Raw genomic sequence first — 27,543 nt, forward strand, 5'->3', positions numbered from 1 at the left:
CATGAAATACAAGGATGCGAGGTGATTTTCATTGAAAATCTTCGGTTTTAATTAGAACTTCAAAAAATCGTGAACAATTACAACATGTCAACATTGCATCTTGCAAGCTTAGCACACAGCGCGGAGTGTGTGCATAGAACAGCATTTCACAACCTCATAAAACGTAGTAAACATCGTTTAAAAATTAAGAATTTAATGTAAATTTCAAGTTTTCTTCAAATCAATATATTGATCATTGCAAATTATAAATTAAGCGTGTCTTTTTTATTTTGATTGCTTGTATTTGATTGTATGTTTGAGCGTGGGAAAAACGGGAAACACCTGCCGTAAAATCTAAACAACGACTCGAGAAATGGCTTGGAACAACTTTGTTCGTACAAAATGACAACACTAAACTTCGTTAAAATGTCAGTTTGTATCAAGTTCAGTCCTGTGAACTCTCTGAGCTTGAAGATTCAAATATTATTCTCCGCCGCTTTCTCATCGGACTCGGAGCTGACACTTTCTGAGTTGGTGCGACCATGTTGACAGTGAAGGTGCCACCGTAGATCGTCGCACTACTGAATACGCCTGATGTTGATCGGTGGTGACTGGCCGATTGTTGACTTGAACTTGAAGAAAAGGTAAGCGGGGTTGACTCTCTGTTAGCGATGGCAGACGTGGACGGGGTTGGATCACTGAGAATATCCGACATTTGCTGCTGCTGCTCGAATGACGCTGTTGCGTAGTGATTGACACTCTGGATATTTTTGTGTCCCGACAGTTGCTGGATTTGTGTCGGCGGAATTCCGGCGTGATGCAATTTGGTAATGGCAGTCTTTCTTACGCTGTGATTTACCTTTTTCCCAGTGATTTCCCGCTTTCTCTGCCATGGTCTTCAGCACAGTAGCAAGTTTGTTCTGTCCCATCGGCTGTTTTTTGTACCATACTTGGCTCTCGGGGTTGTAATTTATTGACAGATAGAATGGCTGGAGTCGCAACACATCTCCGCGGGTCGACGATCTCTGAATACCTTGTACGTTGTGACGGGACAAGTGTCCGGTTTTGTCGGGGTTGCGAAGATCTTGGGGCTGAATTGCCGGATCGCCCCAATCTGTCCGTGCCGTGTTTTAGTTTCGCGTTCGTTAAATTCGATCGGTATTCAGATCCATTCGGCGTTGCTTTGAGCGTGATGTCACCCCATGCTAGTTGACGATTTTCCTGTCCACCCCGAAAGCCAAGTATTTTTGTGTTGTTTAACCACACCGCGTAAAACAGGGACTCAGGATTGTTTCGTCCAACGATGCCTTTCTCCACAAAGATCGCTTCCTCCTCGCTGGTCAGGGCATCTGCTGCATTAGTTTGTTTCCCATGCCTAGTTTCTTCAGTTGCGAACGTTTTGCGGCCAGACATTTACGCGATCTTTTAAACTCGTCATCTCTGATTATAGAGTGTCCGTAATTATTCTCCTGGAGAAAGCGGTCTATCCCACGTTGGTAGCCAGTCAGTGTGTCCGGCTCGTATTCGCGGCCATCACTCTGTCTCGTACCCAGGAAATAGCCTGCTAAATACGAATCGAGATCGGTTGGTTGAATTTCAAGGAGTGGTCGATGCTCGTTCGGTTTCATTGCCTTCAGCCACAGTGAGAACTGTTTGACGGCAGTGTTGGTACTTCTGATGGTATTTTTCTTTCTCTGCATGGTGACAAATTCTTCCTCCTCATCAAGTGAGAATTCGGCATAGCTGGATGTTGTTGTTTTTGTTGTTGATGGCATGTCCAGGGTGGTAATTGCTGGAAAATTTCGTCTTCAGATAGAGAATCGGCAAGAGCTAAAAATTCGCTGAGGTCACTGTCGAACGACATCTTGGCAAATGACAACAGATCAGGTTGTTTCCCGCACAAAATGACAACAGAAGAGGCACATTTCATTTGATCGTGATTATTTATTTGGGGGATTGGAAAAATAAATGGCAACGACAAAACACTTGTTTATTTTTGAGCTTAACTGTTCGAAAATTACCCACAAAACGTACCGCGCGTTAATTTTGCAAACGGAAATAAATTGTTTACGAACGGTCACTCAACACCACACTACAGTCTACAGTACGCGTTCGTCACCGTTGAGCGGCAAAGCGAGCCGGCCGGGCGGCCGGGAGATCTCGTGATTCCCGTTCATTGTTTCGAGAAATATATTTTTATTCAGTTTAATATGATAACCTCTAAACAGCCTTTTTCAAAAAATGTTTCCAACGAGGTACATCAAAATTAAGGTTTTTTTTTTATCGTATCCTACAATTAAAAAAAATGAATGGATAGAATTAGAAAATGGCGAGTTTGTTTTGATTGAAAGTCGCCATCTTTGAAATAGTTCCGGCGCACTCAAACTGATGACGTTTACCTTCCCATGTCAGGCCTGACATTTTACGGTAAACGTCACAAGTGTAAAAGATATTTTCCATGTCATATGATAAAAGAAACTTGTCACACTTCATACCAGGTATATGAAAAGCCATCAAACGCTGAACTAGCAGACTGAACAATAAGTAACAGAACTTAAAAGTAGTGGTCGAACTGCAAAAGGCTACAATCCCTGTCCAGAGATACAAACAATTATGTAAGTTGTCTACAAACTAAAAGAAGTAATAAGTACGTGAATGTGAAAGTAATGCAGCTGTTACTGAACTAATATTGGCAACCAACTACCTTGCAGACGACATCAAAATAAACAAGAAAGGACAATGTTAGGAAAGGCTTCATCAATTTCACAGGTTGTACATTGTACTTAAACTACAATGAAATTATTTATTCAAACCAAAGACTTTCAACTAATTAAGGTTTAACACCAAAATTTAGTACATTGTTGAAGTTAGACTATTAAATCTTATGGTTACATGATTGAATCTGATTACAATACTTATAAAAGGCATAGATTTGAAGTATCATACAATCCTAAGAAAATAATTTACGAAAATTGTCATCAGCTGACTGTGTTTGGAAATCTGAAATACTAGGGAGCAAAGCTAAAGCATAGATTTTTAAGTATCCAACGTGAATACTTTAGATAGTTTTTGAGTGCCATGACAGCTTTTGACATTTTGTCTATCATATGAGTATTAAATTTCCTTGCCATATAGCAAGAGAGTATAAATTGTTTTAATATTTCCATTAAATCACATGCAGACATGGCAAAGATTAGAATCTGTTTGTTACATGTCACAACATGAATAGCTCTTTTTAAAACCATCAGAAAATTCAAAATGTTGGTAAGCCCGAATCACACAGCAAGATTATTTGTGATATAAAAACTACATGTATATGCGTTGGGTAAAATCTGCACAAATGTATAATCATACAGCAAACATTTTTAGATCGCATGTATAATACTCTGCTACTGTTTAACTACTAACTTAGTATTGGGGTACATAGACAAGAACATATAGACAGGATGAACATGGTATTTGGCTGGGTATTTTGCAACATATCTATTGATCAGACTACACCAATTTTATTAAAATTTTACAGATAATGAAAATATTTTAATGAGACTCTTCCTGTGAAGTATTATACTCTGATGTGTACTTTGAAGTACAGCATGTTCAAGCTGAATAATTCCATAACCATTGGCGACTACTGAACAAATGCAGAAAAACACGGAAAAATATTATTCAGAACGTTAACATAAAACACATCAAAATGTAAAACTGGGTTAAACTACTGATGCAGTGCACATAATTACATATTTTTAAACTTTCTGTATATAAGGTATGTTGTACACAGTAAATGGTGTTTGTAAACATGGAATAAATTGTTTTCCAATGTTATATCCACATTTGAAGACTCAGCTGTCATATTTACCTATCTCAGAAGAAATGTCAGAAATGTGAGCAGTGGTGGATTAATTGTTCTTAATTCTGATTTGCACTAAATCTTAATTTAGATAAAAGGAATATGAGATCCGTTACACCTCCAAAGGGTTTTGGACATATCACTGACAACTCTAAGTTTTTACTAACTCTTCTATATGAATTACAGAATGATGCATCCTTCACTTTCTATGGTTCACTGTGTCTATCAGCAATTCATCTAGAGAATTCATGATGCTAATAAAATACAATCAAGTATTCTGGGAAGGCCAAAGCATCATTAAACACGACAAAGATTTCTGGATTCTGCATGTTATCAACCACGCTATCATAGCAGTCTGTAGGGTCATTTGGGTTCTTGGATGGTGGCACTAGCATGTTCTGTGATCCGACGGTATATTCCCCTGTTAACACCTTGGCTTGGTAGATGTATTTGTAACCATTGGCATCTGGTGGAGAGTAGATGCTACGGGCAGACATTTCGGAATTGACAGCAAAGTAAGTTCCTGCACCATACAGAGTTGCTGTAACTGAGGAATCAAAGCAAGACTACGTTTGATATTTTGCCATATTTGAAATGAATAAAACCTTGTGTGAATCTATGTTTGCATTTATCTTAAAGAACTATATGTTGTCAATGGGTAGACACGAAAAGATACAGATACACTTTTTTGCTAAATATATTAACCACATAGTTGCAAAAGGACAGCAATACCAATAATTATGAAGATTTTGCATGGCAGAACAGATATGTGCAAGAGAGTTTGCATTACAGCTACTGGCCCCTTTTAAGCACACTACCTGTGCTTGCATAAATTAAAACTTTTGTCAGAAGTGGGCTATGCTAGACTGAAGTACGTGAAAAAGGGGCATGTACTTTGAAATGCAGTCAATTACATGCACTGAAGACCATTCAAACGCTAGAGCAGAGCTAAAGGAGAGCTAGGGGAAGCTAACAAAGGATTAGTACAGCAATTAAGAATATGACAGGGCAGGTAAAGTAGTTCAGAATGAAAAAGGATGGGAAAGATAGAGTTTTATTGGCAAAGAATTACTGAATAAGATGTAAATTTAAGCAGATAGACTTTCGCAGAGCATGTTAGACAGTGGTATCCAGAGTGAGCGAGAGGCACGCCAGTAGTGTAGTACTGTAGCAAGCCATCAGTGTACATCAACTTTCCTTACCATTTTTCCCAGCGAAACTTCTGTTAAATCCTTTCTTACTCATTTTATCAACAGAGTCAGCACTTGTTCCATGGTACAATGTTCTCTCATTTGTTGTTCCTTTAGGATTTTTGGCATCTAATGTTTGTTTGAGGATGACATACTGTCGATACTGTTGAATGTTTTGCAAGCGTTCAATCTGTGGACAGTAACAAAGCAATTCAATGAAAGCTGGTAACTGACAGATTTAACAATTTAGATCATTATGCAGGACTTCGGGAAATACTTCTTCGGGTGGTTTGGAAGCAAAAATTATTTCAGATTGTTTATGTTCTTGAACAGAACAACGCTCAGATTTGGAAAAGTAGCAATGGTACATACCTTTGATGATCAATTCATCAACCTGTAATACACGCTGACATGTAATCGGATATACAAATTTATTTTTAACAAAATCATAAAATTGTAAAAGCTACATAACAGCTGAAATTACGGCTAGTTTTCAATCGGGTTCGAACCCACAACATACGGCATCAGTCGCCTAGCGGAGAGGCCACAGAGAGAACCGCTCGGCTAAATCCCCACTCCTAAAAAGAGTGGTTCAATAGCCGGCTAAGTTGTTACATTTTTCTGACTGAGACCGCTCCACACGTTGTAGAGTTCGTGAAGCACTCACTCACGCATGATCACTATCATACATCGCACATACAAACTTTATCGAAGCGAAGAAACGCATTCATCGCTTTAACCGGGCGAACGATAACCTCGGGTAACCTGAAAGTCTGACCAGACTTCATGTGAACTTTCAAAATTTGACGATACTCACCCGTACAATTTGTCTCAAATTGTACCCTGGTTTAAGTGTTTGTGTGAATGCTTGTTCCACTCCTTGATATTCAGCTGTCTTTGGTTCTAAAGTTTCTGTTCTGAAGTTTCCATACTGAGTCATGTCTACCCAACTTGAAGGAAGAGGAACCCCAGCTGAAACAATGAAGAATTCTATTTTATACTCAGACCTCTTTACGGATAATTGCAGACATATGGAAACATCCTGTAAGCTACCTGGAGTTAATTTGTGAAGCATTGCGATGGTATCACCATCGCCAATGGTAGCGATAACTTACAAAATTCAATACACTCAAGGTTACAAAAAAATTATGGCCTAAAACACTAATCTTCAACCTTCTCCTCCTAATGAAAAGTGTTGATATCTCTTTGACCTCGAGATGTATAACTATTTAAAATGATGGCGTTGGACAAAACCATAGGCAAAAGGAAAGGTTCAGCCTGCCATGACTTTGATAAATTGACATACATGACATACATGTAATCACATGTAAAACTATATACACACAGATGTGACAAGATCATTGTAAGATATTGATTCTTCTTGTCAGGGTCCTAGACACGTAAACACGTTCATGACAATCATGATAAACTGAGTCTAACGGGAAGGTAATGTAGCCCTATTTATATTCTTTTGCACATACTTGCACTAAAAACAGCCTATGCTACATTCCCACCATGGAACGCCTGTATGCACAAGATAATGTTTCTTGTTCAAAAACCTGTCAGGAGTTTTCAAACAACTTTTTCAAGCAATTCATCATTCTTTTCTATTAGTCATAATTTCATTGTCAGGTAGTTGCACTTTCACCCTTTTCATAGCAAGTGGAAGGTTTTAGGTCAACTGTTCATGATATTTTTTTGCCATGTGCATGTTAATTTTCCATGGTCCTAAGCTGTGAATTTCCCAAAAATAACATAAATTCAATTAATAGAAGCTACTCAAACAGCAAACCTTCTCTTAGTTCTTTCTTGACAAGCACTTTTGACATGTCATCCAAGTCTATCTCTTTCATTGTCCCAAAGTCAATGTGATACTTTCCACCTTGAATCTCAAATTCAACATCTTTCCTGTTCTCCACTCTGGCTTGTTCAATAATGCCAATAATTTCATCATCATAATCGTCATACTGCTCTTCATCACTGAGATACATCCATTTGACATTTTTGGCTAATAATCTGGCTTCGTTTTTCCGTCTTTCTTCCTCGGCAATACGATCCAGGATTTTATTGATTTCCTCTTGCACCTTGAAAACTCTTTGAACCCTTCCTTGCAAACGGAGATGGGTGACACTGCCAGTTGGAATCTTATTAACTTTAACCTACAGGAACAGATTATTCTCATCCATTACTTTAGCCAAGAACTCATAAAAAGTTTAGCAATAAACTACATGTACAAAGTTACTTTGTAGCGGTACATATATATCTAATACTTTGTATTTTTTATGTATTATGAATAGACACATATCTATAATTACAAACATATCTACGTCCCTCTCTCCCCCGAACAAAATACATTTCACATATAAAAGAAAGACTTTCATGCCCTCTATGTAATAAACATGCATGTCATGTAGTTGTAAATCATAAGAAACATGTCAAAATATACGAAATTGGATTTCTTTAAACATACTGGAGTAGGTGTGTCAATTCCTCAGAAAAGCCCTGGCTTGTTTCTCATGTAAATTACAGTTGAAATCATAAACATGAATTTATGGTACACAGAGAAATATCAGTAGATACATTATACTGAATATAGTTTCACTTCATCCCATGTAAATCATCAAATGAAAAAGATATTCATTTCTGAATATTGTCAACAGAAATATATTCATTTCATGAACATCAATAAATTAACAGCATCCATTTATTCTAAGAACATCATCCAATCAACAAAAACTATAAATTAATTACAAAGAGAATATACCTAATTTAAAATTACTTTGGAACAATCTGAAATGGCCTACACTTACTAAAACCTGAAAATGGCCCGTGTGATGTTATTCCAATAATATTATGCATTCATTGTGATACATTATTTGTACGGAAACGAATTTTTCTGACAAACTTGGAAGTTATTTGAGCTGGTTGGTAAATGGAAAAAGCAAAGAAAACACTCGATGTGATTGTCATGACTTGGAATTTGTAAATTAAACAAGTGTGGAATCTTAATAGCCTTTGATATGTGTGAAGGAGAGGAAAGACATGGGACTCATAAGGATGAAAAATCATCTAAAATGGAATATCATTGATAGGAAGAGGTGAAAAAGTTGGCAATGATTGCCCCATTATGGTCAATGGCTAATATAAACCCAATCACTAGACCTACCTGGACTTACGGAAAAGGTGCATATAATAACCAGATATGAACTGAATATGCCCACGTGTTTTACAACAGGTTCATTAATAGTAGTGCGCTTCACAGAACAATGAGATATATGTTATCACTATATGTAGCAGGTTTTTTCAACTTCGCACAGTACTCTCAGAGTTAAATCACTAATTACTAAACTTTATTTAATATGCAAATGAGCTGTTCATTAACTTGACACTGCTCAATGCTTTATGGGACAATTAGATATCCATCAGATCAAAATTTGTAGCACGTTTTATTTAATTTTATGCTGTAATTTTAGAGTTATGTCACTAATTACAAAGTTCATTAAATATGCAAATAAACCCTGAATTAACTTGACACTGGTACTGTTCAATGATTCATAGCACAATTAAATATTTATCAAATCAATATCTGTAGCACAGTTCACAAAGTTTTGGTGCCGAAATTTCAGAGTTATATACCTGATTACAAAGTTTATTAAATATACAAATGAACCCTTAATTAACTTTACACTACTAAATGCTTTACAATACAGTCAGATATCTGTCGTATCAGTATGTGCAGCAGTTTTCATCACATTTGATGCAGTTATTTCGGAGGTATATGACTAATTATAAGACTTCATGAAATATGCAAATGAGCTATTTATTAACTTGACACTGCTCAATGCTTCTCAGTACAATTGGATATTTATCAGATCAACATCTCTAGCAAGTTTCATCAAATTTAACGCTGTAATTTTGGAGTAATATCACTAATTACAAAGTTCATTAAATATGCAAATGAACCCTTAATTAACTTAACACATCTAAATGCTTTACAACACAGTTAGATATCTGTCGGATCAGTATCTGCAGCAGATTTCATCACATTTGGTGCAGTTATTTTGGAGTTATATTACTAATTACAAAACTTCATAAAATATGCAAATGACCTATTTGTCAACTTGACACTGCCAAATGCTTCTCAGTACAGTTAGATATTTATCAAAACAATATCGTGTCAAATTTCACTGACTTGGGTGCTGTAATTTCAGAGTTATGTACCTAATTACAAAGTTTATCAAATATGCAAATCAACCCTTAATTAAAATCACACTACTAAATGCTTTACACTACAGTTAGATATCAGTCTGGTCAGTATCTGCAGCAGATTTTATCACATTTGGTGAAGTTATATCGGAGTTATATGACTAATTACAAGCCTTCATAAAATATGCAAATGAGATATTTATTAACTTGACACTGCCTAATGCTTCTAAGTATAATTAGATATATATCAGATCAACATTTGTTGCAAGTATCATTAAGTTTATTGCAGGAATTTCAGAGTTATCTCACTAATAACAAAAGTTCATTAAATATGCAAATGAGAACATAATTGACATGACATTCACAATATCATCATAATGTTCTTAGATTGTCATCTGTGAAAAGTTTCATGAAATTTTGTGCATTATTTCTTGATATATGTCTACACTGTCATTACCGTATCCATAGGGAAACCATTGTACGGAAAAAAACGATATTGCATAACTTCATTAATATGCAAGCAACACTAACCAAAATCTAATCAGTTCTTGCAAGTAGCATATAGTACCTGTGTACCAAATCTGACTTGAATCCGTTCAGGCGTTTTTGAGTTATCGTGTAAACAGACAGACAGACAGACACACACACACACACACACACACACACACTCACACGGGCAGACAGACAGACATCGCTATGACATTAGCCCACGTGTTTACACACGTGAGCTAAAAATGGCTGTAAAACTTGGTTTTTGCCCTTTCTCCTCAATTACAAGTGTATCTATTGTCCATCACATAGAAAACAGGTCAACGTTGATGACACAGTCCCCAATTTTAATTTGTAATTCGATTATGGGTCTTTGGAGACCAAGGATAGAGTCCTGTTCATTAATTGGGTGTATGATAAAACATACTGTGATACAGATGAGGCTTAAAAGTCGAGAATGAGCTCCATGGTGGTGAAAATGTAAATCCAATCTGGGCTGCCACCCTAATTACAACAGATATGAACTGAACATGCTCACGTGTATAGTAGTGAGTCAGGGCTGTCATTTAGTTCAACTAGTCTTTATCATAAAGTGGTATGTGACATAAGCATAAGTAGCAAGTTTCATTAGTTTTTGTGATTAATTACAGGATATTATAATTAGTGGCTGATGATTTTCTTTCTTAAATGTCGTCGCATATCAGAATAGTTAATTCTGAGAAAATGATTTTTTGACTAAAAATGCAAAATATTACCCAAAAAACAAAAATACAAAAATTTACCACAATTTTTACATGTCTGAAAGAGGACAATCCTATGATTAAGAGTATAAAGTTTCAAAGCAATCTAACAAATACTTTGGGTGAAAATTATTGTTTGACCAAAATTGGGAAAAATTGCCCTAAAAATACAAATATGAAAATTTCACCACAATTTGAACAAATCTGACAAAGGCCAATCCTAGCATCATGCACACTAAATTTCAAGGCAATGGGATGAGCGCTTTCAGAGGAGATTTTTTTACCAAAAACAGGAAAAATTGCCCAAAAATTACAACTTTTAAAAATTCACCACAATTTGAACAAATGTAACTAAAGTCACTAGACTTGGGTCAAGTCTGTGATTTGTGAATGTTTGAGTGGAATGAAGGCAATGATTTGTATTTTGCCTTCATGGATGATTGGGGTGAACGCTATACAGGGGAGCTTCACCCGGAATCACAGACTTGGCTTTCTTGCAGGGTTTGCATTGCTATAAATTATTCATGAGATGACGTTTGTATTTATTTATATATTATGCATAAGATGACATCACTAAATTTTACACATTGGGAGGAGTTGCCTATTGACGTCAAGCGAGATGTGCATAAAATCACATAAAACTCTCTGCTACCTCCATGCTCACATAAAACTCACTCGTATGTCAGTGATTTTCCGCTGCCGGTTGGTGCGCAGACGAACACATCTTTTCCCTCAATGTAACTCTCAAGAACCTTTCTTTGGTAATCTCGCATGATTAGCGACGGTCGACCGATCAGTTGTAAAACGCGGTCGATGTACGAACTTGATGCCATTACTCGCCCTGCGCTCAATGTACTCGATATGTCTACGTGGCCTTGCACAACATGGAGATGACAACAATTTTTTTAATATATGCAGAGGTTTATCAGCATGCGTTCTCCTTATTTGCCAGAATAATGGCTGGAGCTCACGCTCAGTCATTGTGTATATGCTTGACGTCACTGTGTACACAGTCCGTCTGGCCGTCAGTACTTTGAAAGAAGTCCAAGTCGGTGAATCCGGCAGAAACTAACTCACTGTACTGCGCAGACTCAAAGGTAACGCATTCAATGGCTGGGAAAACCTGGCCTGGGCTACCGAATTCCGAATAGGTTTGCACGTAATAGGAGAGACACAAGAGAAACTATTGTAAATAATTTTATTAGCTCACGTGTGTAAACACGCGGGCTAATGTCATAGCGATGTCTGTCTGTCTGTCCGTGTGTGTATGTGTGTGTTAGTGTGTGTGTGTGTGTGTGTGTCTGTCTGTCTGTTTACACGATAACTCAAAAACGCCTGAATGGATTCAAGTCAGATTTTGTACACAGGTACTATATGCTACTTGCAAGAAATGATTAGATTTTGGTTAGTGTGGCTTGCATATTAATGAAGTAATGCAATATCGTTTTTTTTCCATACAATGGTAAATTCCCTTTGGAGACGGTAATGACAGTGTAGACATATATCAAGAAATACTGCACAAAATTCCATGAAACTTTTCACAGATGACAATCTAAGAACATTATGATGATACTGTGAGTGTCATGTCAATTATCTTCTCATTTGCATATTTAATGAACTTTTGTTATTAGTGAGATAACTCTGAAATTCCTGCACCAAACTTAATGATACTTGCAACAAATATTGATCTGATATATATCTAATTATACTTAGAAGCATTAGGCAGTGTCAAGTTAATAAATAGCTCATTTGCATATTTTATGAAAGTTTGTAATTAGTCATATAACTCCGATATAACTCCACCAAATGTGATGAAATCTGCTGCACATACTGATACGACTGATATGTAACTGTATTGTAAAGCATTTAGTAGTGTGATTTTAATTAAGGGTTGATTTGCATATTTGATAAACTTTGTAATTAGGTATATAACTCTGAAATTTCGGCACCAAAATTTTGTGAAACGTGCTACAGATATTGATTGATAAATATTTAATTGTGCTATGAATCATTGAACAGTGTCAAGTTAATTTAGGGTTTATTTGCATATGTAATTAGTGACATTACTCTAAAAGTACAGCATTAAATTAAATAAAACGTGCTACAAATGTTGATCTGATGGATATCTAATTGTCCCATAAAGCATTGAGCAGCGTCAAGTTAATGAACAGCTCATTTGCATATTAGATAAAGTTTAGTAATTAGTGATTTAACTCTGAGAGTACTGTGCGAACTTGAAAAAAACCTGCTACATATAGTGATAACATATATCTCATTGTTCTGTGAAGCGCACTACTATTAATGAACCTGTTCACCTAATCTGACCTATGAGTCTAGATTGTAGCAATATTACAAATTTTACCTCAATTGCATATCTTTGACAGAAGCATGTTCAATCGAAAAAAGGTATTCAAACTTGTTGATTTACATCCCGAATCAGCCATTTTTAGCTTCGAAAGAAGAAAATATAGCCTTTTTTGCCATTTTTGCTGAAGTTGGGCGACACTTACAACATAGATTTTTGCCGTGCTTATCAATGTTTGAACTTCCAGGTTGAGTACAGTGCTGTAGAGTGACATCATTACCTCGCATTAACTGTTCGCTCAATCGCATTCTCATTTTTTTCTCAGAATTTTCAACTAACATTATCTAAAATCATTACTTCTTTTTTATTTTATGAAATAACTATAGAAAAATTGCGATTATCCATGTATCCCGTTTCGAAATGCAAAACTTTGAGGGTTAATCCCACGAGACATGCTTAGTGCAAGATGAGATCACTGATGGCGACATTCTCATTGCGACCTGTCAAACCACAACAGACTTTTTACCTATTAGTTTGCCATCACTTTCAGGCAATATTTCAATTCGCCATCGTGGCGAATGACATCCAAAATATTCGCCAAATATGATTGTAATTTGCAGGTACGAATTTGCCTCTCACTTCACCTCTGCATCCTATTGTGCTTTGCCACTGATTCAGATTCATGTATGTAATGGATTCAGAAAATCGTGTTTGATCTAATCAGATTGACATTCGTTTTTCGATTTCGAATAACGAGAAATTGTTAAAATGTATCACAACAAAAATCCACATGCATATGTATACCGGAGTATTACCGTTCTTAGTGTATAGATTGAAATAAATTAGTGCAAGAATGTTCGAGTTACAGCTCTGGACGTGCAAAAATCAGATTTGAATGGTAGCCAGACATTTGGTTGTATCAAAAAATTATTTCATGTGCATGTTTGAGCCATAGTGTTTTGTTCATCTGTAAATTTTGAAAGAAATCTGTTTTATTTTAAATCTGCATAATGCCGACAGATATAAAACACAATGGCTGCCTGGCGGCCACTTTGGATCATATACTAAAACAAATGGGTGTGCATATGTCCGCCATATTGTATTACCCGTGTACCAAGTGTGAAAGCAATCAATCCATGCATGTTTGAGATATCTCCGTGGATGCACGCAACTCAATTAAAGTCCCCGCCCGACTTCATCAGGGGTGGGGCCTTATAAACAGTCAGACTGCTTGTAACCTTATTTGCAAAGGACACCAGAAGCTGGGCCAGCCACTAACTGCTGCCCAGAAAAGCCCAGCAATGAGGGCAGTTCTTATACTGACACTATACTATACTCAAATACACCGCATTCTTATTTGCAATGCATCAGAAATCAATGTTGCAATGCGTCAGAAAACATCATGTGATGAGCAAATAGATACGACTAGTCCCTAATGGTTTGAAAAAGTGACATCAGAGGGTATTTTTAAGTAATATTTCCCTAGGAAAATAGTTTCTGAAAAAGTGCCTGGTCACACGACCATCCATTAGTGTCGTCTGCAACTTTGAAACAATGGCGGGTGATTGGAGCGTGATGAGCGCCCAAGATAAGCAAAGAGTCTCTGACTAAAACAGTGAAGTATTCTATTTCAAAAGCGTAGGAACTTGAAAAGTTCAATGACATCGTAATCAATATTATACAGTTCTTTTTGTGAAGAAATTGGCACTTGTACTGTTCCCGCTGTGAAGAATTGCCCAGTCAACTTCTCTGCTTAGTTAATGTATTGTCTCAGTGACTCTGCATCAAAGCAAACTCCCAACAATAACATAGAACAGCATGAGCATATGATGTGTTATAAACATCTACCCGGTATAACCTGGTCTTTATTCGCTCTGTGTACCCAGCTTGGCCTTGCATTACCATGAACACATCACTGTACCCATCAGCCTATGGTCTCAGGGAATAGAATAGCAATGTGATTCTGGTAACCCCGGTCCCTCCGGGTAGTAAACAAGCACTATAGCACTCATGACCGGGTAATAGGTGTTTTTTATTTGCCATTGATATGTCAATCGAAATCAAACTCTACCTATATCTACACCTAATCATCTAAAACCTGTCATGAAAAGATATCCAGGATCTAGATTTTCCATTTTTCCATTTCTCTCAAACAATATACCAGTATAAATGTTATATCAGCTACAGAATGAAAATATAATCTAACCTCAAGACGCTCTGCTGAAATCATGACTAGATAGAGTTCTTCGTCACTAATTTTGCCAACATTTTCCTTGGAAACATTCTGTAAATCGAGAATAAACACAGTTTTCATTTTGGAGCCTGTAAATTTTAGGAAGTACTGCAGGCCAGTACTCTTACTAATGGGCTAGTAGCTGTAACTTTGAGGATGTTTCATCATTTTTGTTTTTTAGTATCAACTCTGTTTTTTGTTCAATTCCCTAAAGCACCCTTAGATATTCAGCCAATACAAATGTAGATTGCATTCTTAATTTTGACATGTGAATTCTGGACTAGAATGCAAAGGTAATTATTCTGTTGACAAGCTAAATAGTGGGTGTTTCAACATGCACTCAACAAAGACTATAAAATGTAGGAGGAAAGTGGCCAAAAGTTACGGCTACAGGCAGAGGTTCTTCAAGGTTTTTTGATAGGAAACAGCCTCTTTCATACATGTTACAAATACTTCTTTTTAGAATGGTATAAATTGAAAAGCTGGACACGAAAATAATTCTACTATAAAATTATAACAGGTATCGAGGGTAATCAATTGCTAGTAGTTTTGATTTCTCTTTTGTGTAAAATTTTAAACCTTATGTTCTTAGAGGATTTTCCCCAAAATCTGAGCTGCAGAATAAACATGTATTGTCTGACCAGCATTTAACAATGGATTCTTTTTTCATTGAGTTATTCTTGCTCCAAGGCTGTTAACTTGTCAAGAGGTAACATCTCTGCATCATTATCCAGTTCAGTATTTGCAGAAACTTTAAAGCCATATTTACATAATGCCGGGATATAAAGGTGTCATTTTTCATAACAAAATGGAATAGGGGTGATGGCAATTAACAAAGACGATTATATCTCCTCACATCTTTTGATCACATTGTGTAGATAAATCTTAGCATGGAAACAATCTAATTCTCAATGTCCTTGATAAATATATTCATATAAGCAAAGTGTATTAAAGGTATACAGTCGCCTGTAATCTAAATATGCCCAAATATGGTCAAAGAGGCATTCCTTGGTATTCATAATGACCATGTGAGGGCGCCTGTTTTTAAAAAGCGGCCACCCGCTTAAAATCTGTGATTGGTTAGATTTTCTCTTTCCATGGTAACTGTGGCAAAATTTGAACAACTGACAGTATACCTTTAATGAACATTGTTTTAATATGCGAATTTACCAACAATGTGTCATTATCTAGATGTAAAATTCTCATTCGCCTATAATTATGCACTGTGTAACAAACCAGCAGAGATGTCTATACTTTGATTGACTAAGTGACAGAATAGATGAAGTATGTTATAACTGAAGTGAATTAACTTGATTGTAGAAATTTGAAATTATGTACTATCACTGCTAGTCTTTCAAGGTGAGAAATGAGTAGAGAACAGTTACAATATACACTGAAGCTTAAATGGGAAATTTACCTTAAAAATTAATTTTGGAATATTAAACTGATGTGATCATTGCAAGGCTTTCGAGTCAATTTTACTCACTTTCACTTACTGGCTACAAGCCTAAAAGAACACTGTCCGGGGCATATCCATCCCCAAGTGCGTCTCTTGTACCCTATGGGACTGTACGTAGGCTCAGGCACTAGAAACGGAACGCTGTAGACAGGACCGCTGGTTCTAGACTAACCATGGCTTTATCAGGGTGTTCTGCAACACATTAAAATGCTCGCACTTTTAGAAGTAATGTCGATCTCTTTACAGCATTGGCATTACTTTTGCGGTGGCATGATTTCACAGCGATTGCAGACGCACCACATACATCCATGGGCTGACAATTGTTACGTGTTTTTCTATGTTCTTGGTTACATATAACATGACAAAGTCAGTGCTAACTTTGAATAACACGTTAAATAAACTCCAACAGTCGGCATGTGGTCGGCCATAGCAGCCCGACAGTACGCATGTGCAAATATAAATCAAAAATGCAAATGATCAGGTCAGAGTTCATGAGTCCAATATTAGCTCCACTTTTAGCTTATATTACATCTCTTTTCCTTTGAAAGAGAACTGAACAGAAAACTAATGTTCTTTTAGTTCTGAATTTAAAGTCCTGAAAATCACATGATGGCATGCAAAATTGTAAACTTCAACTACAGTCTATTTCTCAACATAGTCTTGAAGGTGTTGAGGTCTTTTGATGATTCTTCCAGATCGTGTTGTTTTCACTGGAGCTTCATCTGTGGGCTGGCTGGCTGTTTTGCCTAGTACTTTTCCACTCTTGTAGTCCGACATTTCTGGAGATGGATGCGAATATCGATGTGTTTATGTCTTTCTGTTCACATGGTCAACTCATATCTACAGGCCTTTCTGTAGCATAGGGATCCGAGGTACTGGGAAAATATGTCTCTCTGGTTTTCCTCAAATGTCTGCGATTAAGCGATATGTCCTGCCGTCCTCAGTTGTCACTTCATACGAACGGATATTGACCTGTTTGTTGACTTCTGCTTTCTTCCAATCTTTCTGATTCTTTCTGTCTGGCATTATTCTGACTACATCTCCTGGCCGTAGAGATTGTTGATCTTTCGCTCCTCTATTACAGTAGTAGGCTTGCCTAGCTTTAATCTTCCTAACCTGTTTTGCTGCCTTCTTTACTGCAGTAACGGCTGGTGTGAGAAGTTTGTTTGTAGTTGGCAGCAAAGTCTTTGTTCTTCTGCTCACAAGTCTCTGAACAGGACTGGTATCTGTACCTTGGGTTGAAGCATTTCTGAAATCCAGTATTGCTAGGAAGGGATCTGATTTGGCTAACTTTCTCTTTCTCATGATAGTCTTTGCAGACTTTACTGTGTTTTCCATTTTTCGGTTGCTTTTTGGATATCCTCGAGATGAAGTATCATGCTCAAAATTCCACTCTTTGCTAAACATCTTGAATTCCTCTGCTGTTGTTTGTGGTCTGTTTTCTGAAATACATATGTCGGGTATTCCATTAAGTGCAAACAGGGCCTTGAGTTTCCTCACAACTGTCTTCACTGTAGTATCAGTATCAGGTAGATAGTCAATCTCCCAGTAGTTAGAGACATAGTCCACTGTTATCAGGTAATCTCTTCCATCGAATAACAGTAGATCAAAACCAACTTTTGACCATGGTTGCGCAGGAACTTCATGGGGCATTAGGGTTTCTTTCTGTTGACGCACTTCTACTGTACGACATACATCACATTTCTCTATGTAGTTTCTAACTTCGGCATTCATGCCAGACCAATAAAGACACTCTCTGGCTTTCTTAGACATCCTTTGATGCCTATGTGTGATGAATGAATGCGCTGGAGCATGTCACATCTTAGACTCTTAGGAATGACTGTGCTTTCATCTTTAAAGATGATTCCAATCTGGACGCTCAATTCATCGCGAACATGGAAATATGGCGTTATTTGAACGGGTAGCTCTGCTTTGCTTTCAGGGAACCCATTCTGTATCACGGACATCAGGATCTGTAGGCTCTTGTCATTCTGCGTGTAATGCTGTATATCTCGAAATCTCGGCTCTTAGATTGGTAAACTCTGCACCGCCATGTTGACTGTCTCTATTTTTGCTTGCAACCTGTCTGGTGGTTTATTTGTCAAATATGAATGGCTCAGGGTATCTGCAAGTTGCATCTGCTTGCCTGGGCGGTATATCAGGTTAACATTGTACTGTTCTAACCTCACAAACATTCTCTGCAAGCGTTTTGGAGTGCTGTGCAATGTTTTTTTCAGAATTATTTCCAAAGGTTTATGATCAGACTGCACTGTAACTGGTCTACCATAAGTGTACTGATGGAATCTTTCCATTCCAAACACAACAGCAAGCAACTCCTTCTCAATCTGGGCATACCTGGTATCTGTGTCTGTGAGGGAACAGCTCGCAAATGCTACTGGTTGGTCATTCTGAATCAATGCCGCACCTATCTAATCCTGTCTCTGAGGCATCTGTTTGCAGGACTAGAACCTCTTTCTGGTCATAGTATATCAACACAGGTTGTGCAGTAACGAGTGGTTTACCTCTTCAACTGCTTTATCATGGATATCTAACCAATACCACTCACTGTCCTGAAGGTCAGTCTTCTCAGCGGCTCGCATACTTCACTTAGCTTGGGTAAGAACATGCTCAAGTAGTTCACAAATCCAATTAATCTCTGGATTCCAGCAACATCTGTTGGCTTTGGCATGTCCACAACAGCTTTAACTTTTGCTGGATCTGGCTTAAGGCCATCATCCGTAATGAGGTGTCCAATGAAAGGAACTTGTCTTAACCTCAGCTTGATTTTCTCTTTGTTCAGTTTCAAGTTTCACTCTCGACATCTCTCCATGAAAGCTCTTAAGTTCTATCATGATCTGCAATGGCTTCTTCGACTGTGTCTCCTACACCATAGAGAATTATGTTATCTACTATGGACTTTGTACGTGTCAGACCCTCAATGGCTTGGTCTTGTCTACGCTGAAACTCTTCAGGTGCCGTAGAAATACCAAAAGGCATGCACAACCACCGGAACCTACCAAATGGTGTGTTGAAAGTTGTCAGATACGAGCTTTCTTAATCAAGCTCCACATGCCAAAATCCATTCTTGACATTAAGAACGCTGAACACTTTTGCCTTTCCCAAATCTAGCAATATCTCATCTATGGTTTGTAATGGGTAGTGGCTTCTCTTTAGGGCTTTGTTCAAATCTCTGGGATCGATGCAGATCCTCATCTTCCCTAGTTTGAGAACTGTCACCAAACTTGAAACCCATGGGGATTGGTTTGCTAACTGGGGCTATGATCTCCAATTCAGTCAATCTATCAAGCTCATCTTTCAGCTGGTCTTTTATGGCAACTGGTACCTTTCTTGGCGGATGAACAACTGGTGAGATATTGGGGTCCACTTCTAGATGGTACTGTCCATCAAGCAAACCTGTCCCTTCAAACACATCAGGATACTCCTTGACAAGTTGTTCCGTAGTGATTGGCTTTGTGCTATCCTTTTTGACGAGTGGCTGACTTGACTGAACTAATAGTATATCTGGTCATGCTGGACCTTTACTAATCCCATCTGCTGTAAGGCTCTGCTGCCAAGCAATGGGATGTTAGCATCATCCTCCACAACTACAAACTCTGCTATGTACTTCTTTCCATTCTTGGGGTTCACCATCTTCACTTTGGTTGGTCCCCGAGGCTTTAAAGTTGTCTTGTTGTACATCGTGAGAAGTCGGCTCGACTCCGTCAATTTGAAGTCATGCAAATTACCAAGCTTGGTCACCGGTATAGTGTTGAAAGTTGCACCTGAATCTAGCTGGAATTTTACTGGCTGCTTATCCATGAGCATTGTTGCATAATCTGCTTCAGAAAAGGGCTTTCATTCACACTGTTAACTTGTACCTCTTCTGGTGATAGTGTTACTGACTGTATTTCTTCGTAATCTTCCTGGCTAGTATCATGTATAGTGTGCACTTTTCTCTGTGTCCTCTGCATGCATGGCGATGCAAAATGGTTTGCCTTTTTGCAGTTATGACACTGCTTGCCATATGCTGGGCATTTCTCTTTATCTTTTCCATGACGTTTGCCAAAATACTTGCATGCTCTGCCTTGCTCTGGCTTCTTACAGGTCTCTTGTGCATTTGCCCACTTCTGTTTCACTGCATGGACTTCTGTTGGAACCTCTATAGTCTTTATGCTTTCGTTCAACAGTTCTGCTGTACGGCATATTTGTAGGCACTTCTCAAGATCAAGGTCTGCTTCTCGTAACAGCCTTTCTCTCAATCTTGAGCCATTTATCCCACAAACAAGTCTCTCTTTGATGAGAGACTCTTGTATGAGTCAAAATTGCATGTTGCTGCTAAGATCTTTAAATCTGTGACATACTTGTCCAAATTCTCATTAGCTTCTTGGCTTCAACTGAAAAATTTGTAATGTTCTACAGTTTCATTCTTCTTCGGGTTACAGTAATTGTCAAATGCTTTGACAAGATCTTAAAGTTTGCGATCTTTTTCTTCTCTGTCAATCTTCATTGTTTCATGTATCTCTCTACCCTCTCTCCCAATAAGGTATAGAAACAGCTTACATTTTTTACTTTCTTTTTTGCCAGCCATGGTTAGATCAATGTATAGTGATAGTTCTTCTTTCCATCTTTTCCACACCACTGCCAAATTCTTGGTGTGGAAATCAAGCATCTCTGGCGCTTTGATGTGTTCCATGGTATACAACTGTCTGATGCAATTGTATAGTCTACTCAGAGATACTGAAAGATTCAGCGTGCGACGGGTAGTGGGCGGCTGCTCTATGTCACACTTGGGCACCCTTACTCATGCACCATACAACTCGATGCGTTTGGTTTGCAAGTGATATGAAGCTATTTATGGACGTCCACACCGTAGTTTGCACTACAACTGCAATGACTTTCAAGCACGTCTTTAGTGGTATCTTACGGTGCTAAGGAGTTTTAATTTTACTCACGTTTTCAAAACTTGCTAACATAGGCTGTCCTCTTCAGGCCACGCTGCATATGGAGTCAATGTCAATATGCGCGCGATCGTCGACGTTTACTGTAGACGAATGTCTGTCGCTCCAGATACTGTTTCTTCAGTTGATGGGACGTTTCAATACTCCTGACACCATGTTACGTATTTTATCTATGTTCTTGGTCACATATAACATGACAAAGTCAGTTCAAACTTTGAACAACACGTTTAATAAACTCCAACAGTCGGCATGTGGTCGGCCATAGCAACCCGACTGTACGAATGTGCAAATATAAATCAAAAATGCAAATGATCAGGTCAGAGTTCATGAGTCCAATATTAGCTTCACTTTTAGCTTATATTGTTACAACAATGACAGGGATGATTGGTCGCCGAGAGGAATTTGAACTTAGTCATTGGAGCTAGAATATAGTCACTTTCAGAGCTCGAGTCGCTTAAACTCTCTGACGATGTCAGTCTTAGCTCAACGATTGCTCGTTGAGGTTCGAAGTTATTGCCGATTATCTTCGCCATTACGATTTCAGCCGAGCACTGAGGTTTGCGTACCGCGTACGTCAATACTTGGCGTATAGAGCTTTGGTGTATGTGACCTCGCTTTGAACGTTCTGTGTACACGACGACTAGCAAGTTTGATATGTCACTTCTGGTTTCCGTGCGTTCAGCTTGTGGCCACTGGGCAAATACGCGCAAGTGAAAGTGAATGAAACCAACGCTATTTTGTTTATTTTGTTTATTTTGTTTATTTTTTACTAAATAACGACTTGATTAGCTAAGAAAGGCTGGGCAAATTTACCCTTTAAAGCTCTGTTATACCCTATTTTTTAATATTCATGGCAATGAACCAGTTTACCAGTGCTTTCATGTTTAAAATTCATACTGTTGAAATAATATTATTTCTACAAACCTGGCGTGAAAATAGTTCTTTTAGCAACAGACTCATTGTGTACATCGGGTAAATATTATCACAACTAAAACAGTCATATTAAAATCATAAAAAAAGATAGTATTTTACCACATTTTACTACAGTATTGAGGCCATACACATGACTATCAGATTCAAACTTACCATATCTATAAATTCAGTACCCATGAATGACTCCAATTTCTCCACAGCTCCATCAATATCTTTCCTTTTGTCAGCAAAGATGTACAATAACAGTGTATTCCGTTTTCTCACAGGATCACCTGGGCTTGCCGTCACAAGAGATTTCAATGAGCTGGCAAGACCACCAACTATATCTGCTCATTAAATTGAAAATGAAGGTTTATGTATTGTAATATAACAAGGCATTGCACGATATACACAAACTCCTTTCTAAGATTTTAACTGTAAGTCATAAAAATGGATATGATATGAAAATTCCCTTAAATATTGTTTCTGTATGATATGTGCACTTTTGTTCTCTTCATTGGAGATTAAATTTTTCTAAAAGTTTGCATTTTGTTAATTTCATTACACCCTAAATTTCTACAATCGGCAAACAAAGTCTGATAAGAATTACATTCAACTGTAAAAAAACTGAAAAATAAAACTCATGCATTTGCAAACATGAAAACCTTCATGGCCCGATTGAGAGATAGATTGAAGATTACAATTGCATTATCTGCTTTTGTGCAGTCACTCGTACTGTACATTCAAAGTCCATATTTACAGGAAACATCCTACTCTCATTGGACCTATGTTTTATGCTTCGCTATATTTGCTACAAAACTTTGGCGGCAGGATAAGTCTGATTTATAAAACATGATACGACATGTATTACCACGAGCTTTTTTCACGTATCCTCTTCTGTCTGTTGCTGGTTTTCCAAGTAAACTGACCATGGCCTGGTGGAATGTTTGTACCATTGGTCGTTGAAAGAGTATCACTCGGATAAGCTTGAGACACTGGGTGTTGCGTTGTTGGTAAAAGTCATCAATCGCTTTCAGAGTTTGCTCAGCCACTGTTGATGGGTCTTTTCCAAGGGCCCCTAAAATACATGACAGTAAATTCATTGATATCCTACAAGCAGCACTTGCGTAAATTGTCCAATATTGCATTGAAATGCCTTATTTTCGCTAAACGCAATTCCATTGTTTGTGGTGATTATTTTTTCATTTAGGAAGAATTCCCGCTTGCTTATACAACCATGTCACTGTTTAGCAGTTATATTACTTACACTGATCGTTGGATTCAGGAAAGGTTGATTGTTTTTGCAAGGGAGGGGCAGTAAATGCATGTACACCATGTCTATCTGATGCACATTAAGAAATGTCTCATATCTAAGTTCAAGCAATGTTCTAATTAAATAATGTGTGAACACAAATTAAGTTTCATAGGAAAGTGGATTTTTCCATAGCTTAAGAGACCGTCTCAGATTGCCGCAAGTTCAAAAAGCCAAATTCGTTCGTTTACTGGGGAGGGGGTTTGACCTCCATTCAATTAGTGAACTTCACTTTCGCACTTTTATTTTGTGATCACAATTTAAGTTCTTTTGTGTATAAAGTGAACAAAATATGCACACTCGTGCCGACAAACTTTACAGTAACTGTTTCCAACTCGTTCGTGTCCATTACGTATTAACATTGTATCCTAAACCTTTCTTTCATCAAATTATAACGATAAAAAGTATCTTGTTTGAATGCACTACAAGCGTCTGCTTGCTCTAGCCACACCTAGTCATTTCACTCTTAGTGTGTTGTTGACACAGCAATGACTAATGTAGTCTTAACAAGATGCATAATTCTCAGTCAAAATGTAGAAATAATGCACCATATAGCAGAACAAATGACGCTATTTGGTAAACCAGTTGCTGGCTCAAAGCAATTCTTCGAAAAGTACCATAACGCCTACAAAAAGTTTGTGGAAGCCTACATATTTTTACACCTGGGAGACTTGTCACCAACTAAAACATAAAAGCACTGAGATGCAAAGGAAGATTGGAAAAGGGTATACAAGTTTGACGTTATAAAGCTGAAGAAATATGTGACTGACTATAGCGAGAAGAAAAAGGTATAAGATGAAACGGAAAGTCATGAGATGCAAAAAGGGAAGGTAAAATAAAGTGACACTTCTATGTGGTAAAACGCCCCGTTAGTACTCAAATTTGATCGATTACCTGACGATGCAATGTTGTCAGGGGATACATATTCTTCAGAAGCTATGGCAAAATGCTACATCGTACTCTCAGGCAGACATCAACTTTTCGCACTTTTGAACTTTCATTTAGGGGAAGGGGTTTTGATGTAAAAAGGAATTTCGTTTCTTGAACTTATGCCACAATCGGAGACGGTCCCTAAAGTACAGTTGTGAAGAGAAAATATGCAGCTAATATGCTCTGCCAACACAAAATGGCAATATAAACATATAGCAAATTAATCAAGTGATCAAGATGAGTTTTCCCTACCAGTTCCGATTGCTGGCATTGCCAATGACTTGACTTGCTTACTCTCAGCAAACATCATCATCCGTGTTATACTATCATCCAACTTTTGATAAGGGGTTATCATGTGGATTATGTTGTTACACTGTAGATTGCCAGCACCAGTCATTACAACATCATCTGGTTGTTGCATACCTGGACATAATATTGTGTCATTTGTTATTTAATATAATTTATTAATTTGCATTTTTGTTATTTATTTGTAATAACATTGTTATTTATTAATTCACATTAATTTTCAAATTGAATATCATAACCTGATATCTGCTGATGAAGTATAAAAATTTGGATTTTACTTATTACTGTATATTACTTTCGTGTATGTTTGATATGAGTCTATGTTCCTCAAACTGAATATAATAATAATAATAATAATAATAATAATAATAATAATAGTTATATAATAATACAATAATGAAAAAGCATGAAAAAATATGAAGTCTGACAGACTTTGTATGTCTGGGGACCTGTAAACTAAATATACAAGCAATTGGACGGGCTGTTTTATGAAGCTTTGAATGAAGACAGTTGACAGATGAGGAGTGACAGATAAAACGATGACAAATAACCACCTCGCTTGAGCTATGTAAGAAGTCCAATTATTATACTCTGCACCAGGTTTGTGCCAGGTACATAGTTGAGAAAAGGCAGTGACTCTACATCAGGGGTTTGCACAAAGCAGCTATGCCACCCTTTGCTTGAAAACCCTTTGTGCAGACAAATTGGACCTATTTTATTCCTGCCCTATTTGATAAGTTCTGTGTCGCTGACATGGGAGCTAAAGATGCTTTCAATATTCTTATTGATATTATTTCACACTATGGTGGGTATATATGTTTCAGATTTTATCTGTTATACCAACACTTCATATATTCATAAATGGCTTTGACATGTCAGCCTTAAGCCACCTGTGATACTGCAGATTACTCTCAGCTAAGTTTGACCACACAAAAGTGATTTGATAATTGAATTACAATGCACAACTCCAGCTTACCCAAGCTTTTGCATTCTTTCACTATGTCCCGTCCTCCTGCAGCTAAAATTGATTTGGATACTCTACCTGTAAATGTTGGAAAGGTTTTAAAAAAATTAAAAACAGTGAAATACTTCCATGATAGCAATTATCTGTTTGTTCTCATTCACAATTATTTAAGTTAAATATCTAGGAAAGATGACAAAAATGGCACTGATATTGCACAATTGTTTTCTCTCAATTAGTCGTACTACTTACTGTCAAGTCCTTTATGATTGACGATAATAACTTTTCCGTAAATGTGATGAAATCAGGACTTAGCAATATTATTTATCTCCTTATGTGGAATATAAAGGAGTTCCTCCACAATCTAAATTTGGCACACCTTTATATTAGCGGGTGCAATGCTCCTGATGTTGGTATGAGAGCTCGTTTTCCCGTGACCCGAATAAATATACAACTATGCCAGGACAATGTTGAATTGAAATTTGAATTTTGTCTGATCGCGATAGTATTCGTTTTTACCTTACCTTCCCTCAGCTTTAACATTAGCATGAGAATAATATGAAAATACTGCATATTGTGCATGAGGACAAGAGCATAGACGGTAACACTGTATTTGGCAGTGACAGTAGAGCAGCAGGCCTTAAAGCACCAGTTCGTACTTCAGGTATTTTGTAATTCCCGCTCTATGTAACTTTCATGACAGAGGCATCAAACAGGCTGTGCCTTGGCTGTTTTCATACTAGGTCATGAGAGTTTGCTTCCAATTTCAAATGTCAGCATTGAAAGCAATCAAAGAAATGCATCTTGTAAAATTGCACAGGGAACATGAGACAAATGACAATCATCCAATGGGTCATTTGAAACCATTCAAAGTGAGAGCGCAGAACGTGAGGCAGCTGCAAGAAGCTCAGTGTGATATAGAACATCTGGTAATCATTGATGGTATGGAATAAGCTTTCTTTATGGTACGTTTAGTGTGTGCAAAATTCTGTCAATATCAATGGCAAATTTATAAAATTGAATACATTATTTTCAAAAAATTTTCAACAAGAATGAGTTCACTGTGACTTACTTACCCATACTAAGATCAAGACTTACATTAGTGCTGTTAACAATTGCATCTGTCCTTTCTTTGGTGATATCGCCTGCCTCTACTTGTACAATAATGTTTCCAATCATCATCTGACTCCCCTTAGGTGTTTGTTTCAGGTTTTTGTAGGGGGAATCTTCTATTTCATTCCCACCTATATCATCATTAAAAATACAATGAAATCAGTGGAAAAATGCTAAACAGAGGAGTCGTTAATAGGCAAGTAAACTTTTCATTAACTTGGAAGCAGAGGCTTCAAAAATGTATTCTTAAAGTGGAAGATTAGTCAAAAAATCTATGTAGAGAAGAAGAATCTGCACAAAAATTTGATGTGAAATTCATTTCTTTGATTTACTTTTACTTGCTGGTTGAGCGGCAGCAGGATGTTAATGTGGGAGACTGATAGTGATAGGTAGAAGTGACTTAGATGCCCATCGCCTTGGTTTGTAAGGCACAAGACAATTTCGTTCACTGAAGAATGATCTAGGATCATGTGTCCCTGGCACATTGATTTGGACTAGGACTATGGCTTATGGTTAGCGGTTATGGTTGAGGTTAAAGTTCCAGGATGAACACCTAATCAAAATCCTAACCCTAACCTAAATCAAGAATGTCCCAGGGACATT

General features: G+C 37.4%; 2 protein-coding genes across 2 annotated transcripts; both read right to left on the minus strand.

Moving 5' to 3' along the window:
• Positions 1–2,760: 2,760 nt before the first annotated feature.
• Positions 2,761–8,499, minus strand: LOC139120518 (protein mono-ADP-ribosyltransferase PARP15-like). The gene is made up of 3 exons (XM_070684982.1): positions 5,834–8,499; positions 5,029–5,206; positions 2,761–4,373 (listed from the first exon to the last, which is right to left on the minus strand). The coding sequence occupies exons 1-3, from the start codon at positions 6,089–6,091 to the stop codon at positions 4,081–4,083; spliced, it is 729 nt and encodes a 242-aa protein (XP_070541083.1). The 5' UTR covers positions 6,092–8,499; the 3' UTR covers positions 2,761–4,080.
• Positions 6,792–26,907, minus strand: LOC139119546 (protein mono-ADP-ribosyltransferase PARP14-like). Its single transcript, XM_070683388.1, has 7 exons — positions 26,904–26,907; positions 25,843–25,908; positions 24,813–24,983; positions 23,190–23,396; positions 22,493–22,665; positions 14,918–15,040; positions 6,792–7,175 (listed from the first exon to the last, which is right to left on the minus strand). The coding sequence occupies exons 1-7, from the start codon at positions 26,905–26,907 to the stop codon at positions 6,792–6,794; spliced, it is 1,128 nt and encodes a 375-aa protein (XP_070539489.1).
• Between the last annotated feature and the right edge of the window lie 636 nt (positions 26,908–27,543).

Source organism: Ptychodera flava, chromosome 20 (assembly GCF_041260155.1).
Source record: "Ptychodera flava strain L36383 chromosome 20, AS_Pfla_20210202, whole genome shotgun sequence".
NCBI classification, from domain to species: domain Eukaryota; kingdom Metazoa; phylum Hemichordata; class Enteropneusta; family Ptychoderidae; genus Ptychodera; species Ptychodera flava.